General features: G+C 40.2%; 1 protein-coding gene and 1 pseudogene across 1 annotated transcript; one reads left to right on the forward strand and one right to left on the reverse strand.

Moving 5' to 3' along the window:
* Positions 1–3,618, reverse strand: part of LOC139477808 (uncharacterized) — a 174,529-nt pseudogene extending 170,911 nt beyond the window's left edge.
* LOC139477787 (toll-like receptor 4) lies at positions 979–16,906 on the forward strand. Its single transcript, XM_071260204.1, has 2 exons — positions 979–1,033; positions 14,280–16,906. Exon 2 carries the CDS (start codon positions 14,285–14,287, stop codon positions 16,904–16,906), a length of 2,622 nt encoding a protein of 873 aa, XP_071116305.1. The 5' UTR covers positions 979–1,033; positions 14,280–14,284.
* The last annotated feature ends 2,991 nt before the right edge of the window (positions 16,907–19,897 follow it).

Genomic DNA, 19,897 nt, shown 5'->3' on the forward strand with positions numbered 1-19,897 from the left:
TGAAATCCACATATTTAAACACATAAAATAAGGGGTTCTCAGATTAGTGGTTTCTTTTAACTCGTTATTTTAAAAGTCATCAAATGTGGAGAGGTACTTAAATGTATTTTGGTGTTGTCCAATCGAAATCCTTTCGACACCATCTCAAAGCATAAATAATGAGTACTAGTTGTGAATTTTGTAACCATATTTAAAATTACATTTTAAATACATTTAGTACCATGAGTGAGAGTGAGTTGGGTTTAGCGCCGCTTTTAACAGTATTCCAGTTATATCGCTGCGTGTCAGCTTAATGTGAGAGGAAAGCCCGAAGTAATGCATATGTCAGACGTTTACCACTTCGGTGAAACCCACGAGCACGGGTACGGTGCTGCCAAACCTAGAAACATAATCGGGGCGAACCGGGATTCGAACCCACAATCATAGGTTTCTGGTAGTAACATGATTAGGGCATGAACCTGTTAATGAGAAAAGTGAGGAAAAAAGGAAAATCTATTAAGTGTGAACGTAGCACATGCCACTTCTCGGCAGCACATGGAAGTTATAACATAGAACTATTTAATTTTAAAACAACAAATAATAGAAGATTGAATAAATTCATCATATTTAATATTGTTTACATTTTTAAGAAGCCACGAACAGAGTTGATTTGTGCTTCTTATAAGGCAATGAAAGTATACATATTTGAAGATACATCCGAAGACCGAAACCAGGCATACATGGCAGCCTCGAAAAGTTGTGTCTGTTTAAATCATCAGTAAACCACACTCTGCTTTGTAACATAACTGCAATATGCTCACACGAGAAGGCCAGGAAAAGCCCAGTTCTTCTCATCCTCAACTGCCCATAATGACACGGCGTTTTGATGGGTATTACCAACAAGGAGTGTGTTCTGGCTACGGATATGCGGTGTCATGTGATCTGTCCTGGATGTGCATGATAATATGTATTTAGGAGACGCCGCGACTCCCTCCATCACAACTACGCGTAACCGTGCCTGCTGTTTGACTGGGTGTTGAATCACAAGTTGCAAGTGAGAATTTGTTTATATTTCATATTATATTATTCATTCAATATCAGTAGACAGCCTCTTTGTTAAACGTGAGTGAATTAGGGCTATCGCCACTAGAAGTTTTGTTTGTTTGTTGTTTAACGCCGCACTCAGCAATATTCCAGTTATATGACGGCGGTCTGTAAATAATCTAGTCTGGACCAGACAATCCAGTGATTAATATCATGAGCATCGATCCACGCAATTGGGATCGATGACATGCATCAACCAAGTCAGACAGCCTGACCACCCGATCCCGTCAGTCGACTTTTACGACAAGCAAAGTCACCTTTTACGGCAAGCATGGGTTGCTGAAGACCTATTCTAACCCGGAATCTTTACGGGGCCGATGACATGCATGAACCAAGTCGGCGAGCCTGACCACCCCATCCCGTTAGTCGCCTCTTAAGAAAAGCATAGTTATATTACGCAAAGCGCAGACACGTTTGACACGTCAGTAAAAACCACAAGCACATATTGCACCAATAGGCCAAGAATAATTATTGGAGAGAACTGAATTTCATTTGCTTAAAGAAACAGGACGGGCGCACAAGTCCTGACTACAAGTCCTATTCCCTAATTCACAAGGATGTTTTCTCTGCGGAAGTTCAACATTTCATATATTGTTGTTTCTAGGAAATTTCAGATGATATTTGCTTTCATTTTGTGAAATATTTCCTGAAACCTTTGACGGCAGAAATGTCGATAAATATATATATATATATATATATATATATATATATATATATATATATGGGCACTCCTGCTTTAAGTTAGCCCCTAGAAGCCCATAATTCTCGGAGTGAGTTAGTTTTATATTGTACGCCGCTTTTAGCAATATTCCAGCAATATCACGGTTGGGGACACTAGAAATAGGCTTCTCACATTGTACCCATGTCGGGAATCGAACCTGGTTCTTCGGCATGACGAGCGAAAGCTTTAACAACAAGGCTACCCCACAGCCCCCTATGCTTCTCGGAACGGGCAACTCAAAGAATCACGACACAAGTCTCGGTGATGTGGTAGATTGCGTGTACCGCGAGAGCGTGGGACCTTGATCATAATATCAATCACGGGTTTATTTAGCCCAGACATTTACTAGATGACTTGCATACAGGTTAATAATTTGAGTAAACATAAAACTTAAACGCCAGAGAATAAGCCGTCATGATTGTCCGACGAATCACTAGATGACACAGGTGCTCTCGAATGTTCTCGAAGGTTAGGTGTAGTGAATTTGAGTTTAACGTCGCGTCCAAGATTATTGCACTTAATATAGCGACGTGCATGCACGCGTGTGTGTGTGTGTGTGTGTGTGTGTGTGTGTGTGGCTACTAGTACTATTCCGGACTGATGCCAATTTGTAATGCTAGACCACTGAGATACCATGCCGTAGTTTAACATGAATACCCCACTCAGACACAGTACACTGACTCCGAGCCGACCAGTCCTTGTTTTAGCCCCTTAATGCCGAGCGCCAGACAGGGTAACAACAAATACCATCTTTTAACGTCTTTTGGTATGACGCGGCCAGGGAACGAACCCCGGGCCTTCCTCTCTCCGGGCGGACGCTCTACCTCTAGACCACGAAGGCGGTCAGTTCTCGAAGAAAAAGCATGGCATGCCTCACCTGTAGGGTCTCCTCCCATTAGTAAGACAGCCCAGTTGTGAGACACCTTAAAACAACAATGTCATACCTGGTTGCACATGTTAATCAGGTAATTAACCCCTATCATGAAAATGGACTTGTCTTATTATAGACAAAAGTAATGACTCAAGATGCTTGAAACCCTTTTTTACTTCATTCAACATTTTAATTCATTCATCCCTTAAATCCATTGTTTTAACATATTCGCCACTTAGAGTTCAGTTAAAGTTAATACCACAGTTCACATCACAGTTCACATCGAGGTTGTCACACTGACACAACCTTAATCCATCTTCAGAAGTTTGCCAACAGCATCCAAGAACTAGAGTGGTGTCTTGATACCCTGGGATAGCTGATCCTTCAGTCTGGAAAGTCGATTGTCAATCTGTGGAAACCCTCCAGGTATGTCTGGTGATGGTTCCACAGCGATAGAGGGAATCTGGCTTCATAATCCAAAAAGCAGAAACCGCTCACCACCATGGGTCTCTCTCCGGGGTGCTGCAATGTCGACTTCAGCTCTGGTTTTAGGGAGTTTCGGGATGGTGTGACTGCGGTGTCTGTACATGGCGCTGCCGACTGAGCTGAAGGAGGGAAATATAGCTGCAGCCTCCGGATCATGTCTCAAGACCTCGTCGTTGTAGAGGGCTGGCATAGGAGTGGTTGGTTCTTCTCTTGCTCTCTTCCTTAAGCTGCCAAGGAAGTGGATTCTGCTGGCGTCTTCTAGTGGGTGGTTGTATACAGTGAAATTTCTAACAAAATTTCCAACTGTTGTACATTTGCCAATGCAGGTCTTAACGGTACATCGCCAATGAGTACCAGTTTGTCTTACTTTGTTCTTGTAGTGGAGATATGCCTGAAAGAGAACCTGGAGAGTACCTCTTTTACTGGTAATGAACTCAACCTGCTGCAAACCTGCCATGATTGTGCATGAAATGTTCACTTACTTACTTACTTTGGAGATTTAACGTGCGCTTTCCGACTGATGCGTATTTCGCACACGGGCCCGGCCAGGCCATTTAATGTGTTTCCGAAAGGGGCGAAGGTGGTCTGTGCAACCCTAAGAGGGGGCTTTAGGGGTTGCTTATATATAATTTGGGAATTTTGAGATTTGGAATAGATGCCGATGGGGTTGGGGAGGAGAACTAAGGGAGCTGGGTATGGTGGATGTTTGTTTGTTTATGTGATTTTGATTTGGTAGGTTATTATGTTTTTAGATGCGTTTTATTAGTTCCGTTTTGATTAAGAATACGCCTAAGGCCTTGAAGTTTTCTATTTTATTTTGTGGGTTTAGTATTGCTTCTAGAGTGAGAGCCTTGTTTAGATTTAGGGTGGTTTGTAATGCGGTTCGCTGTGTGAGGTAGTGTGGGCAGTGGATGAGTGCGTGTTCTGGGGTTTCTAGTTGTTTGCAGTGTGGGCAGTTACCTGTAGTTTTTTTTTTTTATTTTCTTTAGGTGGTTATTTAGGTTGGTGTGTCCTGTTTGGAGTTTAGAGAATTTTTGAAGGTTATTTGTTTGCCTGCCTTAGTTAGGTCATTGGAGCTTTTAAGTATTTGGTTTATTAATTTAGGTCGGTTTTTGGTATTTTTATTTTGGTGGGCTTGCAGTCCACTTAGGGAGTCGGTAAGTATTAGGATTTTTTTGTGGTTTTTGGATGCTTGATTTTGGAGGGCTGAGGCCATGCCCATTAGTTCTGCCGTGAATATTGATTGGTTATTTGGGTGTCGGAAGGATTGTGTGGTTGTAGTTGGTTGTGTGGTATGGACTCCGAAACCCGTGTGTTTGGAGGTCGGATCTGAGGATCCGTCCGTGTAAATGTGACACCAATTTGGCCAATTTTCGTGTATGTATGCTAGTGTGGTAGTTTTAGCTATGTTTGGGTCGGTTTGTTTATTTATTTGGCTAGCTAGTGTTGTGTCTATTTTGGGTATTTTAAGTTTAGGGGTGAAGATATTTGCTTGTTTGCAGTTTTGTTTAAGATTTTTAATTTGGTGTTCATTTAGGTAGTTTGTTATTCTTTGGGATATTGGGGTAAGTAAGGGGTGTTTACGAGCTAGAGCTTGGTTTTTAGGGCTGATGTTTTGGTTTATTAAGTTTTGGATGAGAGGGTTTGATTGGGACGCGGCCCAGAAATTTAAGCTTAGCTGTTCCCTGCGTAGACTTAGTGGCATTTCTCCTGTTAAGGCCTGAAGTGAGGTGTAGGAGGTGCCATGTTGGGTGCGTGTAATTAGTTTGAGAGCCTGATATTGTATTGAGTCAAGGGTGTTGTATATGGCGCAGCCGTAGTCTAGTTTTGATCTAATTAGTGATATGTAGAGAGAGAGGAGAGTATCTTTGGAGGCTCCCCAGTTAGAGCCAGTTAGGCATCTTAGGGTGTTTAGGTCTTTACTGCATTTAGTTGTTAGGTTTTGGATGTGAGCATCCCAGGTGAGATGTTCATCTAAAAGAATACGTCCTAAGAATTTGGTTTGTTTTTGAAATTTGATTGTTTGATTGTTTAGCTGGAGGATTGGGGAGGCGGGTTTCATGTTTTTATGTTTGAATACTATTCCGGTTGTTTTTTCTGAGTTAAGGGAGAAGCCCCATTTGTCAGCCCATTGTTGTATTTTAATAAGAGATTTTTGGAGGAAAGTTTTGGCCATTTTCATGTTTTAAGTGCGGATCCAGATGGCTCCATCATCCGCGAATTTTGATGTGTTTACTTTAGGGGATAGGCCCTCGAATAGATTGTTTATCATTATATTGAAGAGGGTGGGGCTGAGGATACTGCCCTGTGGAGTGCCATTTTCTAGGGGACATTGGTCCGATAGAGTTTGGTCTATACCCACGGTTATTTTACGATTGTTTAGGAAGTCCTGGATGTAGTTTATTATCTGACCTTTGAGTCCTATTTTTTTAGGTTTTTGTATTAGCCCATCGTGCCATACCATGTGGAAAGCTTTAGAGAAGTCTAAGAAGATGCCTGTGGTATATTGTTTATTTAGTTGTCCTGTCTTAATATCTTGTTCTAGTCGGGCGAGGTTATCTAGGGTTGAGCGGCCAGGAGTGAAATCTCTGGGTTTATGATGTTATTTTGGGTTAAGTAATGTTGCAATCTATGTGTAGCCATTGATTCCATTACTTTACGTAAGTTTGAAGTTAGGGATATTGGTCTATATGAGTTAGCTTGATTAGCTGGTTTATTAGGTTTAGGGATTGGTATGACTAGGGCCTGTTTCCAGGGAGTAGGAACCTGTCCGTTTAGGTAGATGAGATTGTATAGTTTGAGTAGTGCCTGGAGTAGTTTTAGGGGGAGTTTTTTAATTATTTGATAAGAGGTTAGGTCTAATCCTGGAGCTTTGCCCTTTTTCCTGTTTTGGATTACGTAGAGGAGCTCCTCCATTGTGTAGGGTTGATTTATTTCTAGATTGTTATTGTTTGATTCTTTTGTGGGTTTGTTTTCTGTTTTAAGTTTATCTTGGAATTTTTGGCTGAAGTTGGTGTTACTGCTAACGGCCTAAAAGTGGTTGGCGAGATTATTTGCTTTTTGGGCGGGGTTGGTTGAGTTGTTAATGTTAGTTTTTTGTGTGTTGTTTTAAGCCTCTAATCGCGTGGATTTTGCGCCAGACCGTTCTGGCATCTGTATGGTTATTTATACCTTCGCAGAATCTTTTCCAGTCTCTACTTTTGGCTATTTGGACTATTTTTTTAACCTGGTGGTTTAGTTCGTAGGCTATGTTTAAATATTTGTAGTCGCGTTTTGCTTTATTGAAGGCTGATTTACGTTTTCGTCTAGTCTGTTCTATTTCCTCATTCCACCATGGTACCGTCGGTTTGCCTGTTTTAGATGTTTTGAAGGGGATGGAGGTTTTGGCTGCGTTTATTATATAGTCTGTTAGCTTGATTAGCTGGTTTATTAGGTTTAGGGATTGGTATGACTAGGGCCTGTTTCCAGGGAGTAGGAACCTGTCCGTTTAGGTAGATGAGATTGTATAGTTTGAGTAGTGCCTGGAGTAGTTTTAGGGGGAGTTTTTTAATTATTTGATAAGAGGTTAGGTCTAATCCTGGAGCTTTGCCCTTTTTCCTGTTTTGGATTACGTAGAGGAGCTCCTCCATTGTGTAGGGTTGATTTATTTCTAGATTGTTATTGTTTGATTCTTTTGTGGGTTTGTTTTCTGTTTTAAGTTTATCTTGGAATTTTTGGCTGAAGTTGGTGTTACTGCTAACGGCCGAAAAGTGGTTGGCGAGATTATTTGCTTTTTGGGCGGGGTTGGTTGAGTTGTTAATGTTAGTTTTTTGTGTGTTGTTTTAAGCCTCTAATGGCGTGGATTTTGCGCCGGACCGTTCTGGCATCTGTATGGTTATTTATACCTTCGCAGAATCTTTTCCAGTCTCTACTTTTGGCTATTTGGACTATTTTTTTAACCTGGTGGTTTAGTTCGTAGGCTATGTTTAAATATTTGTAGTCGCGTTTTGCTTTATTGAAGGCTGATTTACGTTTTCGTCTAGTCTGTTCTATTTCCTCATTCCACCATGGTACCGTCGGTTTGCCTGTTTTAGATGTTTTGAAGGGGATGGAGGTTTTGGCTGCGTTTATTATATAGTCTGTTAGGTTTTTACAATAGGTTTCTGGATTCCTTACTTTCGGTTATTTAATGTGATTTTAATGCCGTTGGCTTCTAGGTTTGGCGTGTCTATTTTTATTTCTTCGTAATTTATATCTTCCCTGATAAATATGATTAGTCCTCCTGCGGCTCTTCTTGTTTTCGGTTTAGCTCTGTCAGTTCTAACTGAGTTGTAGTTAGGTAGTGTGAATTTGGATTTTTTTGAGAATTTGGTTTCCTGTATACAAGCAATGTGAGGGCCTTTATTTATTTCAAATTTAGTTTTTAGTTCATGGCCGTGGGAGGTGAGTCCGTTGGCGTTCCACTGAAAAATATTTAGTCCTTCCATTATTGGTTTCGGGTGATTGGTGATTTATTTTTTATTTTTTATTTTATTCGGTGAGTTCTTTTAGATGGAGGTTAAAGAGGAGGAAGGGAAGATCGATTAATTTTAGATTGAAAGCTACTTTGTGGAAGGATTTCATACTAGCTTTTAGTGAGTTTTGACTATGCATGTATGCTAGGAGTAAGGTGAGGTTATTTAGGTTTGGGATGTTGGCTGGTTGGGGAGTTTGGTTTGTTTTAGTTGGAGTAGTGTCTATTGTTTCGTCAGTAGTGGAGAAATCTTCGTCATCGGTTGGATTAGGTTTAGCTGATTGAGTTTCCATGGGGGAGGCATGTGGTGTGGAGGGTTGTAGCTGATGTTTTCTTAGTGTTTGTGTTTTGTTGTTGTGCTTGCTTGTGGGAGAGTGTTGTTGCCATATGGGCTGTAGGTTGCTTGGATGAGGGCCGTGTTGTGATGGTCATTTTGAGGTTTGTTTTGCATGCGGGGGTTGATGTTTTGGCTATGTGAGATTTGGGAGGGTTCGTGGTTGGTTGAGTGTCTGCTTGTGTGTGTGAGGTGGGTGCGGTTTCTCGGTAGGGGTCCCAGACAGAGCTGTAGGTTATGGGTGTGGTGTTTGTTTGTGGGATGGTGTTTGGGTGTGGTGTAGGGAGGGGTGGTTTATATGCATGTGTAGCAAATTTTCGTGTTTGGATTTTAGCCGTGTCTATGTTTATGTGTTTGTTGGCCTGCTGGGTGAGTGTGTGTCTGTGTGGGCATTGGTTTGAAAGTGAAGTGTGTTGGGTGGATTTGCAGTGGATGCACCAGGGTGTGGGAATTTAGCGGGTTTTTTAAAGTTGATTATGACAATGGAGGTTGGGACCGTTTTTCCGTTTCTAGTTGAGGTTATTCTGCGCGTGCTGATGATTAGGGGTTGAGGGTTTTGGTCTTGGTTTATGTTAGCTTCTAGAGAGTATAATTGTAAGTCCTCAGTTGTTTCCCTTGGGTTAACCCTAATTACGCCTCGAGTATATTGTTGCCAATTAGGTCTTTGTTTGATTACCGTCACGTGGAATATTTGAGTTATTTTATTTGCTGCGTTGTAAGATTCTCGGTTAGGAAAGATTATCTGGTATCCTTTGTTGGCTTTTTTAATATTGTTGTAATTTATTTTTTGTCTTTTAAACCAAAGTCCTATTTTATCTGCCGAAAGTTCTAGTGAGAGGGTGGTGCCTGAGCCTGCTGAGAAGAAGTAGAGGGCGAAGGTGGTGAGGAAGGCGGCCGGGGAGGGTGTTGGCGATGGAGGTGGAGTGGATGTGTCGAGTTTGCGTTTTTTGGTGTTTTGAGGTAGCGAGTTAGCTGGTTTGGTTGGGGTGGTGTATGTCGCGTTTTCGCCATACTAGGGGGAATTTATATGTGTAATGAATACGTTTTAACAAAACATGCATCACAAATTTTTGAGTAAGCTCCAACTAACTCCTAACTCATTTATTTCCTGAGAATATTCATACAGAATTACTGGCCTACCCTTATTAATTAATCCGCTAATCATGGGCTGTGACCATTGTGAAGTGGGTAGACTGGCTGTGTTTGTTTAATTAATCCCACCTACTCCACTGTCTTACAATGGGTGTCTCACTAATGGGATGTCTCACTAATGGGATGTAACCACCTGTAGCAGCAGCCACTCACACAATTTACAGATAAAATAATGTGTTTGGTGCAGTATTCCTGCCATGCGACGACGGCAAACAACTTCCTTAAGGGAAGAAATTCAACAAGCTATCAAAAGTTACAAATATGCACAAAGAACGTAACGTAAAACCCCTCCTTGTCATACAACCAACAGCAAAATGGAAACTATGTGAGGAATGTCCGGTGTATCTATCTTTAGAGACAACGAGCCCTGTGAGGAAAGTTAGGAGGAGGGAAATGTATCACGAGAAATAACAATAGTCTGACCCTACCATTGTTGATGGTGATCTGAACCCCTCTTTTTATATCGTGTCGTTGTCCAGTAATAAGATATTTTTTTAATGTTCTACAACTAGTTTTAAATCAATCTGTGAAATATTGGTAGTTATTATACTGTCCTTCATCGACAGTTTTTTAAAAATATCCACTCGACGGCTGAACTATTGCCGACGTGAATTAAAATTAAACTACCTCACTCGTAACAATAGTCAGTTTATGTGTACCTCCTTGTTTGTTTGTTTGTTTGTTTGTTGTTTAACGCCGCACTCAGCAATATTCCAGCGATATGGCGGCGGTCTTTTAATAATCGAGTCTGGACCAGACAATCCAGTGATTAATATCGATCCACACAATTGGGATCGTTGACCTGCATCAACCAAGTCACCGAGCCTGACCAACCGATCCCGATACTCGCCTTTTACGGCAAGCATGGGTTGCTGAAGACCCCTTCTAACCCGGATCTTCACGGGTCTCCTCAAAAAGGCGACTTTGATTGTTGTAAGATGGCGACTAATGGAATCGGATTCTCATGATGTCAATCACTGGATTGTCTGGTCAAGGCTCGATTATTTACAGATCGCCGTCATGTATGTGGAATATTGCTAAGTGCGGCGTTAAACAACAAACTTCAATGTAGCACAAGTCATAACAATAGCTTTTGTGTACTTCCTTATAAAGATTTGAAGGGAAAGTCAAACAAACATTCTTCCTTCAATTGAAAATGACTGAAGAGTATTTGCTTCACTTCGCAACTATATAAGGAGGTACACAGTTGAAATTGAACCCTTGAAGATCCCGGGTGGAATAGATCTTCAGTAACCCATGCTTGCCGTAAAAGGTGACTATGCTTGTCGTGAAAGGTGACTAACGGGATCGGGTGGTCAGGTTCGCTGACTTGGTTCATGCATGTCATCGATCCCAATTGCGTGGATCGATGCTCATGATATTAATCACTGGATTGTCTGGTCCAGACTCGATTATTTACAGACCGCCGTGATATGGCTGGAATATTGCTTTTATCGCTTTAATATTTTACTTAGAGCGACCAAATCCTTTCCATATTCATGTTTGTTTAATTGTTTTTCAACGCCGCAACAAATAAACACAAATGAATATGGAAAGGTTTTAAGTAACAACGTTGTGACTTATAATGTCCGCTTAGTAAATACGTTTCAATTGATTGACTGGTTTGTTGTTTAACGCCGCACTCAGCAATATTCCACCTATATGACGGCGGTCTGTAAATAACCGAGCCTGGACCAGACAATCCAGTGATTGACATCATGTGCATCGATCCAGTTTCAGTTTGCATTGTTTAACGCCGCACTCGGCAATATTCCACCTATATGACGGCGGTCTGTAAATACTCGAGTATAGTCCAGACAATCCAGTGATTGATATCCTGAGCATTAATCCACGCAATTGGGATCGATGACATGCATCAACCAAGACAGCGAGCCTAACCGCCTGATCCCGTTTGATGCCTCTTACGACAAGACACTGTGGTAACACTTGACTGATTGTAAGTTTTGCCATTAAGTGGTACACATTTGAAACATTTCTTCTTAAAGTACATACCCGTGCTCGTGGGTTTCACCGAAGTGGTAAACGTCTGAGACCTGCATCACTTCGGGCTTTCCTCCCACATTAAGCTGACACGCCGCGATATAACTTGAATACTGTTAAAAGCGACGTTAAACCCAACTCACTCACTCACTCTTAAAGTACATACTTCTCTTTATATCTTTCTATGGCTCGCGTTTCTTTTGGCGGTAAGTATAATGTAACAATTAACTGTGTCCTTATTACATGTTTGAATATTATCAGATTTGCGTTCTGAGATACAGTGATGTAAGCATCTTCTACAATTAACAATACATGTATGTAACAAAATACAAAACCCTCTGCCGGAATTGTTTGTGGGAATCAGTCGATCAAGTAAAAATGACTGCGTGACAAGACGAATCAACTATTTATACCCGAAAAAAGAAACTGCCTTATTTTAGGAACAGTGCTATAACAGGACATTTGAAATTTCTAACAAGCAGATACGTTAGAGACAGTGACTAGAATCCGTATCAATCAAAGGTGTAAAAAACCCTGAAAATCATATCTGTCGGAGACCTACCAAATTACCAAGTTTTATCATTACTATATTTATTACAATGCAAATACTTTAGTGACACATTTTTTCAGAGGAGAGGGCATACACACAAGTATATTGCTTCCGTGTGTGAATGCAGGTTGTACTTGGCATCTCAGTTTTCAGTTTCATACCGGATGTATTTCTGTTTTTGTATATGGAAACATGCGTACAGCATGACAATTACTTGCTATTCGTCAGTCTACAACACACATAACACGGTCAAACAACTTTGGGCACCGCTTTTGCAAGTGTTTAGTGCAATAATGTTTTATTAAAATCTATTTGAGTTTGTTTTCACCATTTTCCCTATTCCATGCATGTTTATGTTGCTACATCTTATTGCTCATGTTCCCAAGGATTATAAAACACGTTAATGTTTCTCCGTCCTAATCTAACGTTATAACATTCCAGGTCATTACCATCATCTAATACACAAGAGATGATACCAAGACATATTTAATTCGGTTTTATGGTCTATGCGGCCTTACAATTGATTTTATTAGTCTTTAAATCTTATGTCTAGTACATATTGTCACAAACAGGGCTGTTAGCTGATATTAGGAAGGTAACATCCAGTTGAATTCCCAGTTGACGTATTTACTTTTTTTCAATCAAATATGAGGACTGTATACGACAAACGTTAGTCTCTCAACGACGTTTCTACATTAATATTTTGAATAAGCCGTTAATATGCAAGTTGTGACAGGGATGATGGTATGGTTGCTGTAGCAGACAGATTGACAGTCGTTGTTACGTGCGTCACTAGGTAATTAGTACGGCATCGACCTTGTTGATTGTTACTATACTTTTTAGGATTTCTGTGGCCAGTGACGGACGTAATTCAAACTCCTTCCACACTGACACCACATTTGCCCACAGCAACACCTGCATAACTGTTTATTCACGCGTGATGTGATAGATCGTAATTGACCGAGAGCAGGTATTGTAGAATCACCTGTAAATAAGGCCGACACTGTAATTAGATATAACGTCCTAATGAGAATATGAGAATTATAATAAGAAGGCTGTTGTTTTTTTCTGAACTGTTATTATTTTCATACCAAAAGTATCAATGCATTTAAAAGTTGCTTGGTGATATAATATTAACTCAAGTTTTCCTCAATCGCCTGAAAACATAGTTCCCATTGGTCACTTCGACACCGCATATGATTAAATTTTTATTTCGAGATTTCGTTAGAATGTGAGATATTCAGCCAGACGTTATGCAATGAAAGACGAACCGTTTTTTGTTTCCATTAAAATACGCGCACGTGTATCTGTATATTGCATAACTAGTGTCACTTACTTTCTCAGTGTGATATATGAACGGGACATAAAATGGGAATTGAAAAAGAAACTAACTAAACTTTAATGTGTTTGAAAATATCGCCAATAAATGGTGTACACGCACATGAATTTTATGATAACCTGTCAAAACGTTTTGAGAGGTAAGGCCGGGTTCATTAAAGATCGTTGCAATATGTTAAACAGGTGAAATTTGTAAAACCTCTGTAAAGGAAACATCCAACCAAAGGCCATTTTTAAAAAGTAATGTAATGATATAATATAAAGTATATTTCACTTGATACAATATACTTTGTACACAATTAGTTAATTATTTAAAGGGACTGACGAAAATATGGGCAAAATATTTTAATAGTTGAATTAAGGTAAAATGAGTTGAATCGTGTGTCATGCTTATAACACCTTTATGTATTTGCGAAACTGAAACTGTTGAGCAAAGGAAAATATAGGAATAAAGTTAAAATGATTTATGTTTTGTGTCATGATACTTGAGAGGTATACATATATGTTTTTGCGAAACAAAAACATGAGTTTTGAGGAAAGAAAAATATTCTCACCCATGGGCCAAACCTTTTTCTCGCCCATAGTGAAATATTTCAATATCGCTATAAAATCGTTGAATTAAGTTAAAATGAGTTAAGTTTTGTGTCATGATACTTGAATGAATACATTGAATATATTTGCGAAACAAAAACATGAGTTTTGAGTACAGGAAAATATGGGCCACACTTCGCCCTTGGGCAGGCCCATGGGCGACATAGTGTAAATATTGAGTTTTTGAACAATTTTTTTTTCATTTTTTCTTCCTTGGTATGTTCCCATGAATACAGCATGTTTATGTTTGTAAATACCTTTGACCGAGACTGGGTAAAGACCGTATAGTTTCTGGACTTTTAGGTTTCCAGAATTTAAATGGAACGTGTTATATATATATTTATCCAGTTTAACTAGTATTATTATGTTTCTGCTTGATCAGATTCGAGTTACAACAGAATATGGTGTTAGGGTAGCACAGTGGTTAAAGCGTTCACAAATCACACAGAAGCCTCAGGTTCGTTTACCCCACATGGATGTAATCCGAGAAGCCCATTTCTGGCGTCTTCTCCGTGGTTTTGCCGCAATATGACACAAACTTAGTGTATTATGTAACATATGACAGAACCACATTTATAACGGAGCATCCTAGATGACAAACGAACACATTCTTGGGTACATCTCATATTAGTATTGACAGCTTTTGCTTTTTGATTTCAGCTAAGATGCTACCTTGCGTCATTTGTCTGTTCCTTGGCTGCCTGACTCTGTCTGAAGGAGGACATCTCAACATCAGCTGCAAGCCTTGTGTGTGTAGTGTGGTATCAAATGGAAAAAATTTCGCCAATTGTTCGGACAAAGGTCTGTCTTACATTCCCGAAACGATTCCAAATTCAGTATCATACCTGTGTTTGTCTCATAACAGAATTAATCCACTGCCAGGTCGTTCGTTTCAACGGTTCACCATATTGGAACATCTTGACCTATCCTTCAATCAACTAAGAACTTTGCATGTGGACACTTTTATCAGAGCTACAAACCTGCTACAACTGAGTCTCAATGGAAACAATCTTCCGCTAAACGAGACAGCATATCCAGAGGGGATATTCAGACAGCAGAAAAGATTGCATACTCTGAACATTGAACAGAACAGCAAGGTCGCAGATTCAGTGTACCCAGATAAAGCTCTGAGCGATCTTACTGCTCTTCGGACACTTGTCATTGATGGTGTGCGTAATGCCACGTTTGGGAATGGATTTTCGAAACTGAAGAATCTTACTCAGCTTACGGTGTCAGGGGAAAGGGGCTACTGTTCAATTCAAAAGCTGCTGAATACATCTTTCCTTCACATTCCGTCTGTCAGGTACCTGGACATCAGCAAATGTGGGATCTACTCTATTGAAGCAAGTGCATTTTGGCCACTGAGACATATTGATACTCTAGACATCTCCAACAATCAGTATCTAGGATTTGATAGCCTTGGTGAAGCTGTATATGGGCTTCGGTTTTCATCTCTAAGAGTAATAAAGATCAACAGGATTGTGGCAACATTTGCCATAGGAGTTCACATAAAGCATTACAATTTGAGGTATCTTACTGATCTTAATGTAAAGGAGATCTATATAAATTCAAACAGAGTGGAACTGATCGATCAGGAATGCATCAGACATTTAAAAACTGTGGAACTGGTATCCATGAAACACAATAGAGTAACATTTGGATCCTATCTCCTGAGTCTGAATGAACTGACAAATTTACGTAAAATCTATGCTGAAAACCAGTACGCATCTAATATCCCTCTTGTTGGTTCTGGTACAGTCCCAACTCCCTCCGAGAATCGTAGGCTGCCTTCATCTGAGGCTCAACCAGTGGTTCAATATTCACGAATATGCACGCGTGCCTGTGAGGCAGAATGTACCAATAGGTCTTTGTACTGGAACTATCATAATAGTTATTATTACAATGCAGAATATGAAAAAAACATAATCATTGACTTAAGTATTAAAATACTGCTACCTCCAAATGTAACATATGCAAATGTTAGCAACAGTAAATTGAACTATCACATTGGTGAGATTAACTTCAATAGAAACCAACTTAGAACAATCGATTTATCCCACAATGTCTTTACAAGGTGGATAGGGCCAATACATGAATCTCACACAGTTGAATATCTGGATCTCTCTGACAATTACTGTACATATATAGCTCCAACATTTTTCATGTTAGCTAGTGGCCTAAAAATCTTAAATATAAGTAGAAATTACCTCTCATTGGCTCTTCAAGCGGACATAAATGGGCAGATATTGTTCAACCAATCACACTTGGAAGTACTAAGAATCTCAAATAATCTTATTCGGGAACTGCCTTCGTCAATATTCAAGAGACTTACCAGACTCCAGGTTCTTGATTTAAGTTGGAACATGATGACCTCTTGGACTGTTGAGATTAGCCACATGACGCACCTCCATACCTTAGACATATCGGAAAACAGATATGAAGACATACCAATACAACTAACAAATCAAATTGAACAAATAATGATTAATAGAAACGACAGTCTTCACCTAAGCATCAAGGGCAATATCTTGAAATGTGACTGTACGACATTGGACTCACTAGAGTGGATTACCAGGCCATATATTTCCATAAAAGAACCTTCCAGTACACAATGCAGATTATCAGATGGGGAAATTATTACATTTTTAGATATAGGAGGTGTTGTAGTGAAACTCCGGCTACGATGTAAAATTGTAATTCCTCTGATATCCACAGCAGGGGTTGGAATACTATTTTCCATGTTCATATTTGGAGCTGGTATGGTATACCGATATCGATGGAAGCTGCGCTATCTATACTACACCACCAGACGGAAGTACAGAGGCTACCAGAGACTGAGAGAAGGTGAAGACCATTTCACTTATGATGCCTTTGTTTCCTATGCTGATGGAGACAGAGGGTTTGTTATCCAAGACATGCGAACTGTACTTGAGAGACACTATGGCTTGAGGTTGTGCATCCATCACCGTGATTTCATGGTTGGGGAAGCAATTACTGCCAACATCATCAATGCTATTCAGTCAAGCAGGAAGACCATTGCTGTTTTGTCACCGGACTTTGCAAAGAGCGCCTGGTGTGACTATGAAGTCCACATGGCTAAGCTGGAGAGCATCCACACTGGAAGAGACGTCCTGTGTGTGTTGTGGTATACTGACATACCCGACACGAGAATCCTTAGTAGAGATATCCTTGACCAAATCAATTATGACACCTATATTAAATATCCAACAGTTGAAAATGATAAGGAGGAGTTTTGGGAGAAGATCAAAGCTGCAATTAGCTTCTAAGACTGATTCATATGACCCTTGAACCCTCAGCAGAAAGGGATTGCATTGTACCTATGTTAAGTGTGATCATTGATGCTGGCAGGATATTAGCAATAGTGTTACAAATGTGCATCTTGCGTGAATGGCAAGTACAGAGCTACTCGCTGAACTTGAATATACTGCATTGATATTTGTTGTGATTGGTGATCAGATATGGGGAAGGCCGTGAGCATAAAAGTGTGCATCACACTAAATTAGGAAAGAGAAAACATTTTTTACTGGACACTACCTGTGTATAGTTTGATATGAAATGAGAATGAGTCTGGAATTGTTTGTTTTACCATCGCTGATTGATGGTGAATTATCAGCAATGTTAGCTCCAAACGTTCTCATAAGGAGAGAAACGTTTGTACGAATAAAAAGTATGCAAAATGTAAATTGTCAATGCAAGAGAATAACCACCCTAGAATTTCTGCCGAAAAAGATTCCATTTGGTACAATAGCTTTGGAATGTATATGAATGGGTCACACTAAATCAGTGATGACACTAGGTGAAAAGGGGAAGCATGTTCTGCCCTACCGGAAGCACCCACCATTCATACAAATTGCATAAAATAGGAAGTATCAATTACATGGCGCCGCATATCAGTACTCCTGTCATGCTACGTCAGCCACATCACTTCCCACATGCATGCCATAACATCCCTGATATGCTGTCGCGACTACACACAGCTTGGCAAGGTTGGCTGGCTGGCTGGCTGGTTGGCTGGCTGGCTGGCTGGTTTGTTGTTTGAGTGCGGCGTTAGACAACGAATAAACAAACATGCATCAACCATTTCAGCGAGCCTGACCATCCGATCCTTATGCTTACGTCAATCATAGTCGCCTTATGCTTACGTCAATCATAGTCGCCTTTCACGGCAAGCATGCATGGGTTGCTGAAGACCTATTCTACCCCGGCTCTTTATTGGTCGCTTGGCAATGTGTTACTGCCGTACTGGTGAGTCAGGCTCACATCATAATTTTGTTCATGGAGCATGGTAATCTTACCTGTTCCCGTAGAGAGTGGTTGCGTTAGCACATTGTAACCTCACAGGTGAGATGAAATGGGGTTTAACGTCGCGTCCAAGATAATTGCACATATATAGCGACGTGAATGTACGTTTGTGTGTTTGTGCGGCTGCTTGTACTAGTCCGGACTGATGCTGATTTATAGTGCCAGCTCACTGAGATATCAAGCCGCAGTTTAACATACCCCACTCAGACAGAGTTTACTGACACCGAGCCGACCAGTCCTTGTTTCAGCCCCTTAATGCCGAGCGCCACAAAAGTACCATCATTTAACGTCTTTTAGTATGATGTGGCCGGGGATCGAACCCCGCTGTACTACCAGGCCACGGAGGCAGTCCATGCTAATCTTAAATATCATAATCAGACATATTAGATACAAAGAAAAAGTCGTTGTCGTTGAGGATTATCATTTTAGCAGTTGTCAAAAAGTTTTTTGCATTGCTGCAGATCAACGAGTTATGGCGTAAAACAAACCTAAGTGACTGTGTGCCATAACAAAGGTAGCTCAGCCTAATTATCTGAGTAGATTTTAAACATGACAGACCATGTTATTCAGATGTACAGAAACCTGATCAACATGGGGACGTTACCTTTGTTTAGTCTTAATTTAAGAAATATGTTAGATGTTCCAGTGGGAAAATGCATCCCACATCCGTTTGTTTTTGATGAATAAACATCATTTCGAAGGCATCTCTTCTTGATAATGTTTGTAAACAAGCACATAAACGAATGAATACATTCATCACAAGTAATAGCAGTAAGGTCCACGGTCACATCCGTCATCAGACAGTCACATTTTACATGCCAGTGTTAAGAATCACGTGTTGACACTAAGGTTTAGATTGCTATCCTCGGGTGGCCCTTCGTGATATCCTGAAATAGACCTACATGTATGTTCATCATGAAGGCTACTTCTATTTTAAAAACGATGACTCAAACATCTTAAAAAATGCTCAGTTAAGTTGGAAGGGATGTTTCTTTCGATCCAATCTCAATGCGGTATTTCTCCATGTAGTTTGGTTACTGATCCTGAATTCAAATCTGAACTTTACAGCTAAATCATACTGTACAAATCATTTTGAAGACATAACATTCCAAGCGAAAAACATCGTATTTGGCACTGAATGTACTCTTTGAGGATTGATTTGTTTGAGAGACACAACAGAAATAAATGATGGAATCAAATCAGTCAGAGAAGATCGAGCATGAACAGAACTCTTGCAATCGGTCCACAAACGTTTGAATTCTGTAAATCTTTTGCATGAAAGTTAGGATATTAGTGACAAAACACCATACATAAATAATCGAGTCTGGACCAGACAATACAGTGATTAATTTCATGAGCATCGATCCACGCAATTGGGATCGATGACATGCATCCACCAAGTCAGCGACCCTGACCACCCGATCCCGTTAGTCGCCTTTTACGTCAAGCATAGTCACCTTTTACGGCAAGCACGGGTTGCTGAAGACCTATTCTACCCCGTAATCGAGTAATATGAATGAGTGTGTGAGATCATAAGTTTATGTCGCGTCAACAACATATGTACAACAACGGGTTTGACATGAGAAATTTATAATTAGTTGTCATTATAATCACATGTATGGTGCTTGCTATGCACAGTATTGTTTCAAGTAGATCACTGTATGTAATGCATGATTCATACCGTTTCTTGCGGCGGTTTTCGGTTCTGCATGGTTTATTGCTTTGACAGTTATTTCGACAAAGATTTGACAACCATGTATGTGTTTTGCTGCTGGATGCATAGGAAATCAACAGGATGGACTGTAGTTTGCAATTATTTTCCCAACCAGTAATACGGTTGCATGATATATTCACGACATTTGGGTTGAACATAGCAACATTCTTCTAAACCAGCAGTAATCACAACACAACCTAAGGTAAATAAACGGAACCGTACACACGGGTAATGGGTGAGT

Source organism: Haliotis cracherodii, unplaced genomic scaffold (genome assembly GCF_022045235.1).
Source record: "Haliotis cracherodii isolate W230 unplaced genomic scaffold, xgHalCrac1.p SCAF_36, whole genome shotgun sequence".
Classification (NCBI taxonomy): Eukaryota; Metazoa; Mollusca; class Gastropoda; order Lepetellida; family Haliotidae; genus Haliotis; species Haliotis cracherodii.

Bases quoted from the DNA above. Each gene is read 5' to 3' on its own strand.
- LOC139477787 (XM_071260204.1), top strand. From the start codon at position 14,285: ATGCTACCTTGCGTCATTTGTCTGTTCCTTGGCTGCCTGACTCTGTCT.